This window comes from Eurytemora carolleeae, unplaced genomic scaffold (genome assembly GCF_000591075.1).
Source record: "Eurytemora carolleeae unplaced genomic scaffold, Eaff_2.0 scaffold527, whole genome shotgun sequence".
In the NCBI taxonomy this organism is placed as follows: domain Eukaryota; kingdom Metazoa; phylum Arthropoda; class Copepoda; order Calanoida; family Temoridae; genus Eurytemora; species Eurytemora carolleeae.
This window is the reverse complement of record NW_019396488.1, coordinates 114598-134191: the sequence shown is the minus strand read 5'-3', so window position 1 is coordinate 134191 and position 19594 is coordinate 114598. Positions and strand designations below refer to the sequence as shown.

The 19594-nt window shown below is 31.2% G+C and overlaps 1 protein-coding gene across 1 annotated transcript in view; it reads left to right on the top strand.

The window, feature by feature from the left end:
* Positions 1-2830: 2830 nt before the first annotated feature.
* LOC111704207 (intraflagellar transport protein 88 homolog) overlaps positions 2831-19594 on the top strand; it is a 27788-nt gene continuing 11024 nt past the window's right edge. Inside the window, exons 1-15 of the mRNA XM_023476360.1 lie at positions 2831-3019; positions 4510-4618; positions 4783-4859; positions 5270-5357; positions 6671-6726; positions 8759-8815; positions 9045-9145; positions 9607-9655; positions 9959-10014; positions 10817-10886; positions 11235-11306; positions 12558-12641; positions 14577-14663; positions 14916-14940; positions 16469-16560. Coding sequence (XP_023332128.1) covers positions 2963-3019; positions 4510-4618; positions 4783-4859; positions 5270-5357; positions 6671-6726; positions 8759-8815; positions 9045-9145; positions 9607-9655; positions 9959-10014; positions 10817-10886; positions 11235-11306; positions 12558-12641; positions 14577-14663; positions 14916-14940; positions 16469-16560 — 1080 coding nt within the window. The 5' untranslated portion in view covers positions 2831-2962. The remainder of the gene's footprint in view (positions 3020-4509; positions 4619-4782; positions 4860-5269; positions 5358-6670; positions 6727-8758; positions 8816-9044; positions 9146-9606; positions 9656-9958; positions 10015-10816; positions 10887-11234; positions 11307-12557; positions 12642-14576; positions 14664-14915; positions 14941-16468; positions 16561-19594) is intronic.

The window sequence follows — 19594 nt, the reverse complement described above, 5'->3', positions numbered from 1 at the left end:
CCAGATTAAAAAAAATAGTTATATCTTCAATAATTAGAAACTTTAAAACACAATAATCGAAGGACGAGGATTTATAGGTGGCTTGAACAAGAAAATGAGGAGAATATGGCTCGGACGAGAAATAGTCGTGGCTGGCCTTCCTTCCCTCGTCGTAATCGTACCTAACCAGTAGTATTTTTAGGGGGCATCTGAAAGGGACTGCAGACGTAATTTCAAGTGTCCATTCATTAAAGAATGGCATGGATCAATCCATTAAACCTCTAGCTGAGAAAAGAAAGGATATTGTCGTGTTCAATGTTGAATCTGAAAATATCCTTCATTGTCTCTTTAGTATAAATCCGCAGACTACAACTCACATTTATAGAGAATTTAAAGCTAGGAAAACAATGATATCTCAAAAATATTTAAGGGCAGCTCTGTGGATTGAATCTAAAAATGAAGGGTCACATTTAAATTTCCAAAAACAAGCTCTTTAAAAACTACTTGAAAACTTAAACAGAAATATCTTTTATCGTTAACTTGTTCTTCGATGGTTTACGTAGAAGAATGTAAATGAAGCGAAATAAAAAGCATAACTTAAATTTCAACTAATATACAACTTTTAAAATAATGAATTTACTTGGTTTCACCAACTTTAAACATGGAAATTAGATTTTTTTAAAATCCTCTTTAACATATATTTTGAAGGTAAACATTAAATTCATTAACGTAAAAAACGTACGTTTTCAAAATTATTTTATTTTGATTGTTTAGGAAACATCCCAAGGTTTTTTCCTTTGAGAAAGCATTAACCCTCGTCGCAATAGCACTTGTTTGCATTGGAACATTTTTACCATAGATAAAGATAGATTGCGCATAAGACGACATTTTTCACCTTGAAAGATATAAATGTACAGAGATGTTTTAAAGATATTCCTATTATATAGATTAACTAGGTCGGTTGTTAATATTGGCTGTTCTTATGTCATTGAGTACTTGTTGTGTACATGAGTTCTGTAGAGAGAAATTTAAGTTAGTTTAGTCCTTCTCATGCCCTTCAGTTCTCGTCAATATGATATATTGCTCAGTGAAATATTGTTGTTCAAATAGTTCCATTCCCGGAGTTATTTTACACTCTATTATGAAATCCATTAAAACTCCAAACCACGCAGCTTATTATTGAAGTACACTTTGACCCCTAGAAGTATGAGTTCGCGGACTGTACAATTCTTGGTGATTTTGCGTACATAAGCTATCTATGTTTATTTATTTATCTATGATTTTTACCAGTTAACCAATTCAGGGCTGGGCAAAGTTCTGTCAACTGTTATCGAAAATTAACAGAAGAGTCCGTTAACGAACGGAAAAAACATTAATTAATAAATCAATCACCTAACTAACCACTCAACTAATCATCTAATCAATGACGCCCCGCTTAAGTTTCAACAACTCTTTCTTAAGCTATTTTGCCTTCAATTGCTTCAAACTACTGGAAAATTAAATTTTTCCTTGAAAATTACAAGGAGAAAAATCGTCGAGTGCAGTGTGCAAAAATATTACTTAAAACAATGATAAGTTTAATCAATATGTGTGTTGTTTTACAACTATAGGAGGCGTGTGCCCCTCCCCTTTAATCCTACTGGTTGAAGGGAGGCGAGGTATTATTTTACCAGCCCCCGTAACCAGGGGGCATTGCGCCCATTTTTCAGTAATAATTTAGCTTTTTATAGTTGCTTTATTTGAGAACATTTTTCTAATATAATTAAATTAAAATCTCATTTTCTGTACAATTAGATTCTGTGTCTATTTTTATTTCTACCGCTTTGTTCCAAATTACGAAAACAATGTTAGGGTAATCTCACAATTTTTTAAATCTTTTACAATCTGTTCAAAATTTCGATCACAATGTTCGTTATTCATTTGGTATTTTTATATTACGACAAAATGTTTTTTTTTCAACAGTGTATTATGAATTATAACATAAAATATTTATTGATTTGTTCAATCTTGAAATTCATCAAAAAAAAATTCTTTTCATCTAGTATGGGAATACCTGTATATTCGAGATCTGTTGTGTTTACATTCCATTATGTTATCGTGTATTGTATAAAGAGTTTACACAAGTACCTGCCCAAGGGCACCTAACGCCAAACTTACTCCAGGGAATTAAAAAAAAACCTGGAAGAATATCTGAGCCCCCCCCCGTGGAATTATAAACCTCCTGGATGGTTATCTGAATTTAAAACTCCCTTGGATATTTGAATCCCTCCAGTGTACGCCAACATATCCCGTCCCATGGGGGAGATACTGTTCCCCAAAACTTCATTGTGACCGCACAGAAACCAGATCTAGTAACTATCGATAGAATGGAGGAAAAGATGGATATTTTTGAGCTTACTGTCCCATTGGAAACAAATATCAAAAATGTCAACGCTCAGAAGATTAACAAGTATGATCGAACAAGTATCAGCTCAAGAGGATATATCTCACCATCAAATAAAGTAAATCTAAAGAAACTGCATAAGTTCTGCAAACCCAGTGTTAGTTTCAAAGCAATGTGCAAAAATCGATCAAACCACCTCTGAATAACCAAAATATACTCATACTAAAAGTCTTGCATTGCACCTGTTTTGTGACAAACCCTGTCAATCATAAAATGCGTTATCCAGAGAAAAAAGTATTAGTATGAAAATGTAAACTTTTATATTGTTTTATGTAATTTTGCTTTAGACAAATATTAATGATGAATATAGTGTGTTATACCAGTATGTGTCCGTGTGTACCGGTGTCTGTCTGGATGTATCCAGGTAGTATTTGCCAGCTTTCTAAATACCATTAGAATATTATTCAGGACTGCAGAACCTAGTATACAACCATAACAATTATTTATTGGCTTGTTTACGCCTATTACAGGCATACGTGAGAAAGTCATGTGTAACATCAATAATAGTTTCGTAGTTCAAGTATACGCATGTGATTGGAAATGCTTGAATATTTTCGTATGGTAACCAGTGGAGTTCTGCCACAATCATATTCTAAGGTAAACACAACTACAGTGAGAAAAGGAAAACTGTGGAATAGAAAGACGACTTTTAGATTTAAATGGTCCAATTACTATGCTAACTGTACACCCTTGTACACACTACTTTACTTGATTTTAAATATAATTGTAAAACTTTTTGCTTTGATATAACAACATCAAATACACTTGAACATTGCTTTAATATCGTCTCTCAAATTTACAATTTTCTGGTTCTCGCAATTTTTAATCAAATATTTACAAAATATAAAAATCTTTATCAGAATTAAAAGTTGTTTTAATCAATAATCTTTATTTAAGTTTTGATCTATTTGATTCCAAAAAACCGAAAAGGAAAGTCAAGGAATGTGCAGCTTTCTTTATGAAAGAGTTGATTCTAAATCTAAGTTAAAGAACTTAAAACTTTAGGATTAAATTATGGTTCCTTAGGGATACATAAATATATGTTTATAATATATGAATATATAATTATAAAAATGTTTTAGATGTATACATAGTTTTTAAATGTTGAAAGAATAATATGCTTATCGTCTATTTAATCCAACTTTTATACTTTTACAATTCTTAAAATAATTATGTTTATTAAAATTCAAAACAATATTGAATACATTTTTTCAATATTTTTTAACGTTAAAACATTTCTTTTTCAGCTAAATAAAAGAAAGTTGTTAAATGGTAACAGCTGAACCATTAGATAAATTATATGAATTTATAGATACTACGATAATTATCATCAGAAAACAGTGGAATCTTTACAATGCATCAATAGCTTTTAAATGTAAAATGTAGATTGTAGCTACGGATGTTACTTACAATGTTTTTCTTTGTTAACAATAAAACTACAGGTTGTCTCGATAAACATGACAGTTGAGAGAAGACTGTACGATCTCGACTTTAATCGTTAAAGGCTACAGTGAGAATTAGAAAATTCTGGATTAGGAAGACGACTTTAAGACTCAATTTTACTTTAAATAGTCCAATAAACACGAGACACTGTAATTAAGTTAACAGACCCATTTCACTTAATGAGTTGTTATTTAAGCTATTACTAAAACTTCTTGCTTGTTACTAAATCAAATACACTTAATTATTACTTAAACGTCTTCTTCATATTACACAGTTTTCTGGTTCTCATCGTATCTAAGTAGTATTGTGCATAAAAAAGAAAAAGGTTTCCTAGGTTTACAGCTCTTTAGAAGGTACACCATATTTCGGACCCCTTACAAAGTTGTTTTATTTTTTGATGCAAAATTTTGTAATTAGATAAATATCAAAGATTAAAGACGATTATTGAGTTGTCTCAACTATGCCATGTTTAATGGGACACCCTGTAGTTTCTGGGTTGTCATAAAATTTATAGACTCCCTCTCCTTAATAAAACTCTCATAGGTCATTATGTCATGTTTTATTTATTAAACAGGGTCCCAATACAAAGTGTGTAGAAGGAGGAGATAGTTCAGAATCTGAGGATAATACTGTTTATTGAACAGGGTCCCCGTCAGAAGAGTGTAGAAGGAGGGGATAGTTCAGAATCTGAGGATAATACTGTTAATAAGAAGGTTGGGAGAAGAAGACTTCTACCAGAAGACAGAAAGAGAGGTAACTTTACGCTCACATTATGTACACAGTACATTAGAGGGAACCATCTGTACATGGAGAGGGAAAGGGTAGAGGTTTTCATTTTTAATTTTCCAGAAGAGATGGCTCATGTTTAGGAAACAGAATAAACAGGAAATAACGTGTTAATTTTCATGTTTTATCAGCAATCGAGAAGGAAAAGTCTAAAAAACCAAACCGAAGAATCCTCAGAGATACCCTGGGTTTTGGATCTAAAACTAAGGTAAGAATAAATTGAAAGTTTTGAAACAATTTTTCACAATTTTTTTGAATTACGAGTTTAAAAGTAATTAAAGAGAAGCTTTTTAATTAACAGCGCTTCTTTTTGTTTCCATGTTTTTGTGCATCCATGCTGTTTAAAAGCTTGATATAAATCAAAATTCAAATCTAAAGTCGTCTTTATTATATTGATATAATCTCCTACCACAGTAGTTCCACGAAGAAATAGGAATGCAAATTATTATGCAAAATTTGAGAAAAGGAAGTGAGTTTTATTTCTACAAAATCCCTTTATCTTTTCACCCGCGGTGTCGTAGACCTTTGATATGTCATACTATGAATGGGGGGGGGGGGTGATTACCCGCTGCTTGCTACGATAGCGTGTATATTTGTACTAATTTGACATTAATTCAGTTGAAAGAGGACTTGAACTTACCACGTAGACCATCATCAGAGTTCCCAGATTTCGGAGAGGGATACAAGGATACACAGTCTAACAAGGGTAGGATACAAGGATACACAGTCTAACAAGGGTAGGATACAATGATACACAGTCTAACAAGGGTAGGATACTTGGATACATAGTCTAACAAGGGTAGGATATTAGGATACATAGTCTGACAGGGGTAGGATACAAGGATACACAGTCTAACAAGGGTAGGATACAATGATACACAGTCAAACAAGGGTAGGATATAAGGATACACAGTCTAACAAGGGTAGTATACAAGGAAGCACAGTCTATCAAGGGTAGTATGCAATGATACACAGTCTTACAAGGGTAGTCTACAAGGATACACTGTCTAACAAGGGTAATATACAGGGATATACAGTCTAACAAGGGTAGGATACAAGGATATACAGTTTAACAAGGGTAGGATACAAGGTTACACAGTCTAACCAGGATAGAATACAAGGATACACAGTCTTACAAGAATAGGATACAAGGATAGAAAGTTTAACAAGGGTAGGATGTAGGGATACACAGTCATAACAATGGTAGGATACAAGAATACACAGTCTAACATGGGCAGGATACAAGGATACACAATCTAAAAAGGGTTGGATACAGGGATACAGTCTTACATGGGTAGAATTCAAGGAAACACATAGTCTGATAGAGAAAGGATACAAGGATACTTTGTACTTTGTACTATATATGTCCTGTGTACTGCATATATACTGTGTACTGTATATGTACTGTGTACTGTTTACTATGTACTGTGCACTGTGTACTGTGTACTGTCTACTGTCTACTGTCTACTGTCTACTGTCTACTGTCTACTGTCTACTGTCTACTGTCCACTGTCTACTGTGTACTGTATATGTACAGTGCACTGTTTAGATACTGTGTATGTACTGTATATGTACTGTGTACTGTAAATGTATATTGTATATGTACTTTATATGTACTATATATATATGTACTTTATATGTACTGTATATGTACTTTATATGTACTAAGTGTACTGTTAATGCACTAAGTGTACTGTTAATGTACTTTATATTTACTGTAAATGTACTGTGTACTGTACATGTACTGTGTATGTACTTGATATAAACTGTATAAGTCCTGTGTATGTACTGTGTAATGTTTATGTAATGTATATGTACTGTGTATGTACTGTGTACTGTGTACTGTATATGTACTGTATGTGTACTGTGTACTATAAAGGATGAATCTGCATCTAGCTGGAGAGGATGATGATCTATACTCCGGATATGCACTGTATATGTACTGTATATTTACTTTATATGTACTGTGTATGTACTGTGTAATGTTTATGTACTGTATGTGTACTGTGTACTATAAAGGAGAAATGATGAATCTGCATCTAGCTGGAGAAGATGATGATCTATACTCTGGATATGTACTGTATATGTACTCTATGTGTACTGTGTATGTACTGTGTACTGTATATGTACTGTATATGTACTGTGTACTTTAAAGGAGAAATGATGAATCTGCATCTAGCTGGAGAAGATGATGATCTATACTCTGGATATGGAAGAGAAGATATTGCTCCGGAACTAAATACAGAAGATTTGGGTAATCACGTTAAACTAAAGTAAATTTCACTTAAGATTGAAATCTTATCTGTTCTTAATCATAACTTCTCTTGTTAAAGAGCTAATGAGAAGAATAAACCTGTTTTAAAATTCTGCTACTGGGTGTACCACGAAACATGACAGTTGGTGAATAGTTTAAAATGTCTTCTTCCATAATTTGCGAAATGCTTTGATACCAAACAGAAAGAATAACAAATATGACACTTGGAAGTCATATTATAGTCAAATTGATTTCAAAGTAAAATATATTTGATTAAAAGTTTTCTTAGCGAAATAAACTGCAAAAAGTCTTAATGTTTAATATAATATATGGAAGCAGACATTCAAAACTATTCACCAACTGTCATGTTTCGTGGGACACCCTGTATGTAACAACTTTTAAGAAGGTTTAGTGAATCGCGGTTATTGGTTGAACTTGGTATTGCTGGTTGAACTACTATTTTTTCACCTGTCGGCCACACTAAAGAAGTAGTTTAACTATCAATATACAGTTCAGCTTCTTTCCATTACCTCTGGCCTATGTTGGCTTGTGTCAGCTGATCAAGCTTGGATTTATTCCCTTCCCTTTAGGGTTACATGAAAATAAATTATTTACCTTTGTTTATGTTTTGACTGCATACGGTTGTACTTAGTAAAACAAGAAAATTGCAGTAAACAAACAGAGTAAACTTGTCCGTCTTCACTGTTCATCTTGCGGAGACATGATAGACACATCTTTACAATCTTTTACCCTTTTCTTAAAATAAACTCTAGCAGACATAATAATATTGTGGCTTTTGAAATTAGGTATTACAATGCTAATTCATAACAAAGACGATATCCAATTTGTCACTGAATTCCTATGTTTTTTTGGGACACCCTGTACAAACACAATATATCTATAGGTTAAATATTTTTACTTGTCATAATTTATTCTTCAATTTTGGTGTTTAAAACTGTATTTCCAGTCTCAGATACTTTTTTGGACGCTTTCTCAACAACTGTTTTCCAATTTCTTAAAATTCCGAAACTAAACAATTGCAATTTTGTATGATAAGTGTAATATGTTGAACGATGTTATGTATTCCATTTACTTCATGCTTTAGGGTTACCCACAATAATCGGGACTTCAGATCATATACTGTATATACGCAATTTATTCAGTATTTTCTTACATTAATTGCTACAAACTGTACACTTCGTTTTTCCTTGACAATTTATTAATAATACCTCGCAAAGACTTTATTAAACACATTAGAATACATCTTACCTTCAGATTGTTGAATTTAAATAGTTTGCATCTAAGTCTTATCCTTAGTATCCATCTTATATCGTATCTGCTTGTTAAGTTGGACGGCTGGGGACTGGAAAGCTCTCTAGCAGCATGGGTCGACCTATGACAGGTATATTAAAACTCACTGTAAATTTCGGTTATTTTGAAATCCCGAACCGGCCTTTGGGCAGCTAGGACAGGAACAGTAAACAATAAGACTATACAAGGCAATACGATACAGTACACCAAGCGAATAATATCTTCCTAGTGGGATTAAATTAAACTATTTGGGGTCCCATGACTGTTAAAGTTATATTCAACGTAAACAAAAGTGGAACAATTTGCAAACAAACCTTTTTAAAATAAAATTCATTTGCAATCATTCTGATTGCAATCATTCGTAGATTNGGATACTAAACAAAGACTGACGCATCAATTTTTGTTTAGAAATTCCTCCCAGAGAGAACTGGTTTCAATATGTACGCAGAGTATATGCAACTGCAATTAACTTTCCTTGCATTATAACCTTGGGCTTTTCCATCTGAAGTCTGCTATCTTGTTCAAAATTAATTTGTATTCAGGGACGCCGAATGTTTGATCCCTTAAATCAGGCAGCAACAAAAACACATAATGCTCCGGTAAATATATGAATTTTAAAATTATTAAAAAGAGTGAAATAATTATCACTTATGTTGTTATTTAGATTAAAACTTTCTTCTTAATTTTCTCGTAGAAATGATTTATTTTTTACTCATTAATCTGTATTAAAATTCATATTTTAATCTCCTGTACAAAGACTCAGTTTCTTAAAATTATTTTGATTTTTTTTTGGGAAAAACATTTTACTTGTATGTGCTCAATTTGTAGGAGCAGCTGGTAAAACCTAATGAAACCCCAGAGGAAAAAATTAAAGTTCTGGAGAGAAAAATCAGTTTACTGGTCGAAGAAAGCTGTATGGCGGCATCAAGGTACCGTACCGGCCATTTAATGTACTGTGCATGAATATTCAAGGTTTCTTTTCTGATGTATCGTACTGTACAGTGTACATGGGCATTTAAGCTTACAGTTAGATATACCGTACTGTGAATAAAGTTCAAGCTTTTTACTTGGATATCGGGCTAAATTACATCATTTGATTATGTTAGTTTTCAGAAATTATAATTAAAGAATCGATAAATTACTGAATTTCTAATTGAATGAGTTGATTTGATTAATTGATTAGTTTGTTAGTTTGTAAATCGTAATTTAATGAAAATGTAATGAATTTATTATCTAGTAAATTGACAAATCATTTAATTGAAAAGTTAATATTAATTAATAATGAATTAATTCTAAAAGGATTGTTGAGCTAGCTATAATGAATTAATGTATTGCTGATTTGATGAATTAAGAAGTTAATGAATTATTATAAAAAATTTATGATTTTAAGAAGAGAAAACAAGATTGCCCTTGATAGAGCTAAAGATGCATCTGCCAAGGTAAAAATATTGGAAATTATCAAAAGAATTTATTTTAAAAAATTTTTCCTTTAATTTTTCAAATAATGTGAACTTTGAAACATAATCCTAACATAGTGGATTTCATTACAATTTTCACTCTCTGAATTTTTGCATTTTCATTTTGAAATTTCTATTTGGTTTGGTAGTTATCAGTTGGATGGCTTATTAGACAAAAAAGTTTTAAAAGCCACAAAAAATAATTTAATCATATACATAATAGATTAGATATCGTCTTCCTAGTCCACAGTTTATGGGTCCCACTGTATCTGTATATATTTGTAGGAGAGGAGTTTGATTAGATTGCGAGAGCAGGCGGGTCTAGCAGATTCTTTGCACAAGTGACACAAAATTTATCTAGTAAAAATTAGGATTTTTAATTTTTTTAAAAAGTTTTAAAATCTTACAATTTCATTCCTTGTCCCTGCAGTATGAATCCGCAAGTCACTTTAAAAAAGAACCCAAAATTTAAAAAATATATTTAAAAAACGGAGTCAGCTTTTTTCAGGCATAGGTTTAAAGTGTAAAACATTGTTAAGCAGACATTAAAATTTTGTCTACAGTCCCTTTAAATATTTATTTTCAAATTATTTCTGTTGTCATCATTACCATTGATGTTAGGTGATTTCCCATATTCATTTTCTTATGCGGCAACTTCCCCAAAGTGCAATTTCCCATACCAATTCTGTCATAGCCTCAGCACTCGGCCCCTAGCCTGGTCCAGCCGCCACGCTCGACCCCTAGTCTATCATAGACACCGCGCCGGCCCCCATTGCAGCCTGAAGCTCCCCAGAAAGTTAACCTAACCTTTGGGAAGTTGTCGCTTGGGAAATTTCACACTTGTAGGAAGTTACCAGTTGTAAAATTGTCACTTGGGAAGTTGTTGCTTTGGAAAATGCTTTTATTATTATTATTATTATTATATTATCATTGTTATGCTAATATTTATTATTATAATTATTATTATTATTATATTATCATTGTTATGCTAATATTTATTATTATAATTATTATTATTGTTATATTATCATTGTTATGCTAATATTTATTATTATAATTATTATTATTATTATTATTATATTATCATTGTTATGCTAATATTTATTATTATAATTATTATTATTATCATATTTATTATTACAGTGTACTGTTTAACCTCGCTACACAATATGAGAATAATGATATGTTTACTGAAGCTTTAAACACTTACCAGGTAATTAACATATATATCAATCAATCGATTACTTGAGAAATCCTAAATCCAAATTAATCAACAAAATATCTCATGAATTCGCAATATATTGGTCAGGTATTATTCTATCAATCAAATAAAAAACATAAATCAAATATTTGATCTATTAATCAATCAATCACCTAGCTCCTGAATTTGAAAATTATTCAATGACTCAATAAAACTTAGGATTTTTTAAAGATTCAGATTTAAAAATGTTAATAAGAATAGAACAACAATGCTGGTGATAATAAAACCTATATCTATTTGTGGGTGCCGGGTGCCCCCCGGCCATATCCCCTCCTAACTTACACTCTTTATGTATTCTAGGTTATCACTAAGAATCGAATGTTTAACAATGCCGGTAGGCTGAAAGTGAATATGGGAAATATATACTTTAAGGTAAACAAAGCATTTATTCCCTTTATTCAAAATACTTTTATTCCTTTACACTTTATCTTATTCCCTTTCCATTATATATTCACTTTATTCAAAATACTTTTATTCCTTTACACTTTACCTTATTCCCTTTCCATTATATATTCACTTTATTCAGGATACTTTCATTCCTTTACACTTTATCTTATTCACTTTCCATTATATATTCACTTTATTCAGGATGCCTTCATTCTTTTACACTTTATCTTATTCACTTTCCATTATATATTCACTTTATTCAGAATACTTTTATTCCTTTTCACTTTATCTTATTCCCTTTCCATTATATATTCACTTTATTCAGGATGCTTTCATTCCTTTACACTTTATCTTATTCCCTTTCCATTATATATTCACTTTATTCAGGATGCTTTCATTCCTTTTCACTTTATCTTATTCCCTTTCCATTATATATTCACTTTATTCAGAATACTTTCATTCCTTTACACTTTATCTTATTCCCTTTCCATTATATATTCACTTTATTCAGAATACTTTCATTCCTTTACACTTTATGTTTATAATGTGAAACTGTGAACTGTGGTGTTTCTTACAATTATGTTGACAATAAGTTTAATAAGTGTTTACTATTAAAAAGACTGCTGTAGACCAAATTTCAATTGACTCGTAATTTGTAAAGTGCATGTCGGATTCACAACAGTACCATTATAACTTTGTCTGATCAAGGATGAATTAGATATCAATTTCTTTTGAAATTGATTATATTCAATTTTATTTGTCATCAGCTATAGAGTTTAATACAGTTTTAAAAAGTTTAAGATTTTTACAATTCTAAATTTCATTCAGATTTTTGCCATTTTGTGTTGAACGAAGATTAATTTCGTCTTTAAATACTAAATTTAAAAATGTTAAAATTGTAAAAAACATATCTGTTGATTATAATCATAAAACACCTCACATTAAATAACTCTTGAATTATCAACAAACAAATAATGAAGATGTTCAGCGCATCTTTTGAATAACCTATCAACATATTTTTTAAGATTGAAAAATCTACCTCTCTAATGATATATATATTTTTTTATTCGCTAACTACTGAATGAGTTTTGATTTGTGTAAGTTTTGTCTTTAATTAAATGTCGCCTATTTGATATTTAGGATCATTTTTTCGCTAGTATAATAAAACGAATTGAAAATAGCTTTAATCTAAATAAAAACCTAAAGAAATGGTCAAGCTATTTTGTTTGTTTGTAGACTGGACAGTTTAGCAAAGCGATCAAATACTACAGAATGGCTCTGGACCAGGTTCCAAATACACAGAAAAGTCTCAGAATTAAGGAAAATATTCGGATTTAAATCTATTTTTTACGATTATTTCATTTTCCAAATTTGTGAAAACGTTGATTAAGATATATATACATAGGTTCTTTCTCAAATATTCCTACTTTTAAAACTTGTGTACTTATAAATTGTAATTGATGTATTTGCTTTCAATTAAAATATATATGGAAGGCCTGGAAGGAAAATGAAGTTTGGAAGAAAAAATGAAAACGTGTTTTAAGGAAATATGGTTACAGTGGAATGCTTTTTAATCAAATGTACTACTGCATGACAAATTCAGGTTTTGAATTGACTTAATTAAAAATTTGCCGGGGGGAGGGGGCGCGGCTAATGACCAAATTGGTTGTCATTATTGAAAGATATCTCCAGGATGAGACGCAAAGCACTAGAGAGTTTGAAAGCTAGTTAGAAAACTAGAAGTTGCAAGAAAACTTTTCTCTTATTTTAGAAAGTGTCACTTGTTATTTCTTTTAACATTATTAACATCGTTACTCACCAAACTCACCCTTCCTCCCCCCCATTCCAACCTCTCTTGGCTCTTTTCAAACTATTGAAAAAAAAAAAAAATTTTATTCCGAAACCATTTCGTAATAATGAACTTGTTGTTCAAAATTATGAGCATAATGTTGGATATCTCACAAATTTTTATATCACTAACATTACGTTCATTAATTTCGAATAATATGTTCGAAATTTTGAACAACTTTCAGTAAGTTCTATATTACTACAAAGTGTTTCTTCTAACACTGTATGCATGTCTGCACTACAAATTACAATAATTTAAACTAAAAAAGCCAGAAATGCCCGTTAAAGTATTATTTTAGTTCCCTTGCAATGGCTCAGCCTGGACTAACCAGGGCAAGATATGTATTCGATTTCTTCTATTTGAATTCAATCCCGTTTTGGTTTTATTAATTTTTAATTTAATTTAAACTTACGAAGTTTTCTTTTTCTACTTTTTCATTTAATATGCCAACAACACGAGCAGCTGTAGTACATTTGAATTTCCGAGCCGGGTCAACCTTTCCGGTCCCAGTTTGGGTAAATAAAGCAGACACTCAATAGGACTAGCCGGTGCAACAAGGTTGACGCGTTCAGACTTTAAGTTGAATTTAGTTTTACAAAAGGGTCCGAGGTGCGTGACAAAAAGTATAAAGGAGAAACGGCAAAATATTTATGTTTAATCGGTCAAATTCTGATCGAACTAGGACCGAATTGTTAAATCCACGTACTCTATATCAAAAATACACGTGGTACCTATAATTTTATAATATTTAATATCGAATCAAAAATATTTGTTTGGTTGCATTCTCTATAATTATTAGAACTTGGTCTTCCTTGAAGGGTTTCCATTTCTTTAAGAAATTGAAAATATTTTTTTTCTATAGTTTGTGTAAAACACAATGTGACGGTTTTACGTTGGATTTATTGTTGTTTAGGGATCTAATAAATTTTGTTTAGAATTTGAGAAATAATCATAAAATGGACAAATTGTGACATTGTCGATTGATAAGAAAAGTAAAAAATCTGAATATATATGTAAGTTTACTGTTTGATAAATTAGAGTCTGCCTCTGGCTCTAGTGGAGGGGGGCCTAGGGGGATGCATGTCCAGGGGGGCACAGGGGTACTGCCCCCCTCGTCGCCAACATCGAAAGTACTCATGTAACATTCCGACTAAAAATTTATTGATTAAAAAATGTTTAAAAAAATAGTGAAAGCAAAGGGGCGTGGTTCTATTTTTTAGGGGATTTTATTTAATAATATTTGCCGTTTTCTCCCATAGAAGAGAGAGAACTATGATTTACTTTTTCGAATGATTTTCAAATTTTTTTTTAATATCACTAAACGAAGTTCGGTAGTTCTTTAAGGTTCAGCGGCAACAATAAGACATATTTTTTATCTATTTCAGTTTAAATCCTTATTTCCAAAGATTATGCACAATATTGGTATTCTGTTCGTCAAGATGGGACAGTACACTGATGCATGTACTTCATTCGAGTGGATTATGTCGGAGCAGGTCAGTGCAAGGAGGGTTATAGAACTAATTGGCAAATACATTATTAAGTACAATATGTGGCAATGAGATATTGAAGAACGTCATTGGTGTCAAATGTGACAAAGTTTCAACTCGTTTTTTAGTGCATTACATAAATTACAGGTTTTAAATTGAAAAACTGTAAACTGTAAACTATAAACTGTAAACTGTAAACTGTAAACTGTAATTTTCATTTTGAATTTTTTGATGTTTTCTCAGATCTGTTGTTATCAGGCAAAAATCGTCAGCATAGGGCAGAGTAATATTCTGGATATCTATATAATAAAACAAGACATTCTTATATATATATATATGTTGCCTATAGCCGGCCAAACAGCTGGACCGATTGGGCTGAAACTTTTTGTGGACACTCATGGGTGGCCGGGAAGTGTTAAAGGCTAAAAAATCGACATTTAAAAAAAACTATTAACATTTTTTTCCACGGGCAACGCCGGGCCCTTCAGCTAGTTTTTATAAGAAAATGATATTTCTGATTTCACGCAATTCTATCCCAATAACCCTGTACATTTTAAAAACTGAATTTAGAACTACGACGCCCTTGTTTCTAGCTTTATTTAAGAAGTGAGTTTCACTCCCTCCATCTCTCTAAGTGTCATCTTGATATTTTATCAGTTTTATATAGCTTCACTAGAAACTTTCTATTATCTTGTAAATTATTCTTTATTTATATTTCAAACATCAGATATAATCTAAAAAAACATGATAGAAATATTTTAAAATAATCAGGAAGAAAACTCAGATTTCTTAATTCCTATAGTTTTGCAACCTTGTGATGCAGACCATTGATTTTTCAAAATGTGAATTCTGTTGGATCAAATATTTAAAGTTTGAAATAACATTCGTTATTAATTAAATTCTTTTGAATAGAATGGGCTAAAGCATATAATTTTATTATTTGTAATTTTTATTCATCTCAACACTTTTTTAAAGAAATATATTATAGAAGTATATATGTAAATATCTGTTAAGAGGTGGAGGATAAGGATAAGTTTCATCTATATCTCTATGTTTAGAGGTGAAGCATAAGGATAAGTATGTATCTGCTTAGAGGTGGAGGATGAGGATAAGTATCTATGTATATATATGAATAGAGGTGGAGGATGAGGATAAGTATCTATGTATATCTATGAATAGAGGTGGAGGATGAGGATAAGTATCTATGTATGTATCTGTTTAGAGGTGGAGGATAAGTATAAGTATGTATGTATATCTATGTTTAGAGGTGGAGGATAAGGATTAAGTATATATCTGTTTAGAGGTGGAGGATGAGGATAAGTATCTATGTATGTATTTGTTTAGAGGTGGAGGATAAGGATCAAGTATATATCTGTTTAGAGGTGGAGGATAAGGATTAAGTATTTATGTATGTATCTGTTTAGAGGTGGAGGATAAGGATAAGTATTTATGTATATCTATGTTTAGAGGTGGAGGATGAGGATAAGTATCTATGTACATCTAAGTTTAGAGGTGGAGGATGAGGATAGGTATCTATGTATATCTATGTTTAGAGGTGGAGGATGAGGATAAGTATCTATGTATATCTATGTTTAGAGGTGGAGGATAAGTATAAGTATCTATGTATATCTATGTTTAGAGGTGGAGGATGAGGATAAGTATGTATGTATATCTATGTTTAGAGGTGGAGGATGAGGATAAGTATGTATGTATATCTATGTTTAGAGGTGGAGGATGAGGATAAGTATGTATGTATATCTATGTTTAGAGGTGGAGGATAAGGATAAGTATCTATGTATATCTATGTTTAGAGGTGGAGGATGAGGATAAGTATCTACCTGTAAATGATGATCCAATGTCTCATCTTATCCTTGAAGCAATTAAAAATGATGAACTGAGAAAGGTAAACAAAGAACTTGAATCAGTGTGTTCTAAAGGAACTTAACATTGGCCACAAATTCCAATTTCGTAATCCCAATATTTTTGCAACCTGATATTATACACCTTTCATAAATAAAACTACAGTGATAACCAAAAAACTTTGAGATAGGAAAACGGCATTAAAAAAACTCAGAAGTGTATTTGATGTTGTTACAAAAAAAATATATTTACCAGTAACTTATGAAGTGAATTATAAAGTTAAGTTGGTCTGATTACACTGCACATTTGCGGTGCTCATTGGACTATTTAAAAGCATAACTGAAAGGAAGTGTTTGTGAAAAATGAAAGGGGTAAAGGTATTTTTCGCTAAAACTTCCTTTAAGTCTTAAAGTCGTCTTCCTAGTTTTATGGTTCTCTCTGTATAAGCTCAATTATAGTCCAATCCAGGTTACCTAGAAATAGGGATAAGAAAACTAAAGTTTTTGGCAAGAGTTCAGTTCCTTTGCTACAGCAGGCACAGAAAGAAAAGTTAAAAGAACATCTGAATCTGTATAAACCACTCTTTTTTTTGCATTTACAATAAACCACGTGTATTGTTTTTATCCATCCAATCCTTCTTATCAATCTAACCCTGAGATTATAAAAGGTTCAGAATCCATGAAAATCGGAAACTGGCATATTTTACGCATTTCTATAAACAAAAATGTTAAAATATATACCGAATTTACACCCGAGGAGTGTTTTAAACACAAAGCAAATTGAACAGCAATAAAATGAAAAAATAATCTTATCAGAATTAACGTTATATATTTAACTCTATTTGGTAGAATACTTGAAAAATAAAGAAACCTTAAACTTTTGTTCAAAACTAAAATGATTTTATTCAGAAACTAATAACTCGCCTCAAACTCTGATATTCTAATCCCAAAGCCTTTAAAATTTCAATCTAAATCTAGCAAACTTTATTATTTTAAACATTCAAAGGTTTACGTCATACTTAAATTGGAATTTGTTGCGAATGTTCTGTTTCTTTAAGTAACTACAATTGTTGTAAAATATCATAAATTTTAATGTAAAAATATTTTTTCTAACGCTGATATTAATTGTCTTTCCAAATGATTTCTGAAGACGAGATGTTTTTGTTTGTTAGATGGAGCGAGTCAAGAGAACTGAGGCAGAACATTGTATTTTAACAGGTTTGTCAAACGCTTTTAATAAGTCCAAATATAGAAACCATTAAAAAAGATTACCACGGATTATTATAATTATATTTATCAATATTATAATATATTTCTATATGAGGTATCATTAACCCAGTACAGTACACTATACTATAATAGAAAAATATTCAAAGAATGCAATAAAATCATATTAAAACATGAAAGGAGAAATAATAAAAAACAGATGAAAACATGAAAGAGAAAAATAATTAATTTTATATGCGTAATACCAAATTGATGGTTTACTAGTTACTGGTATCTTAGAATCTCATCAACTCTATGGGAGAAAAGATAAAAATGATGAGCAAATTAATTTTATCGATTGATTTTAATAATAATTATACATTTTTTTTATATCTTTACCATTCCCGATATTGAACACATATCAACTAAAAAACCGTCAAAAAAAAACAATTTATTTATTAATGTCTCCAGAGTTCATGTTAAAATTACTTTTTAATAAAATCAGGGATTAAAAAGCTCTACTAAATTTGTACTGACCAACCCTTTACTCGTACTGTAATAAATACCGTAGCAATCCCTATATTTGTTTACCTGAATATACCTAGATATATTACGTTGTACATTGTCTGTAAATCTAACTATGCAAAACTTGAAATGCGATTAACGGAGCCTTACTACGTTTGTAAGTACGTCAAACCAAGTATTGTGATTAGCTTAACTACGCCTCTATATATATATATATTTACATCCACGCAAAACTTGTAAATATGTATATTTAACTTAATCTATAACATGGATATCTAAAAACACATCAATTGGAATAGACTCCACATTAATTATGGCGAGAGAGTAATTTGGCCCTTATTTTTAAGAACGAGTTGACAAGATTGTACCCATTGGTTTTGCATTGATAGTTTTCTAGCTTGTGTCCGTATGACCTTTATAGCTGACAAGATCTTCCACATTGGTTTNTATAGTCAATCAAGTCTACCTATCTATTTATCAACCGACTTATAGTCAATCAAGTCTACCCATCTATTTATTAACCAACTTACAGTCAATCAATCAACGTCGCCCTTGTATAGTTTTACAAATAGATGTTCAAGTAATGTTAGGGTGTATACTGTGTTTGGACAGAATTAATAAACTATTGGGGAATAAACTAAAGGAGAGGACACACGTGCGCGTCTGTTTAAAACCATTATATTTTTCAATTTGTTAGCGACAAATTTCCTCATATATCTGAACAGCTCCTTTCTTTCTTAAATGTGTTGTACAATGTTTTCATGTTCCTCATAAATCCCTTCGCTATCTCTTATCATATAATGTAATCCCATAAATAATAAAATTAATCTCATCTAACGGAATTTATTTCAGAAGTTTTGTCTTTTCAAAAAGTTTTCGGGTTTTTATCTCTTTAACAAATAAAAACCATGGACTGTCATGTTTTACCAAACATTAATTATTAAATAAAACCAACGTTGATCATTTTAGATTTCTGGAAACATTTGCTACTAACCACGCTTTAACAACTGTAGTTCTCCTCATGTTTAATGAAATATTAATAATAGAAATCTCTTCACTTTTGCTTTTCGCTTATTATAGGGTGGGATCCAAAAAACAACAATTTTTCATTTTTTGTCCAAATCTGACACTCAGTGTTATTAAATGGTCCATGAAACCTATTTAAAATCAAGAACCCCTGACCCCTGTGTACTTACTTTTATAACGGGCCGATAAACAACAGCTCAATAGAGGAAAAAAGTGAAAGTATTTGTAATTATTTAATTATTGGGGTTAAGGTTTAAACGTATTTTGGAAATTAGAATCTCTTCCCTTTTGGTCCCTTTGGCCAACCACCCCATCCCCCCG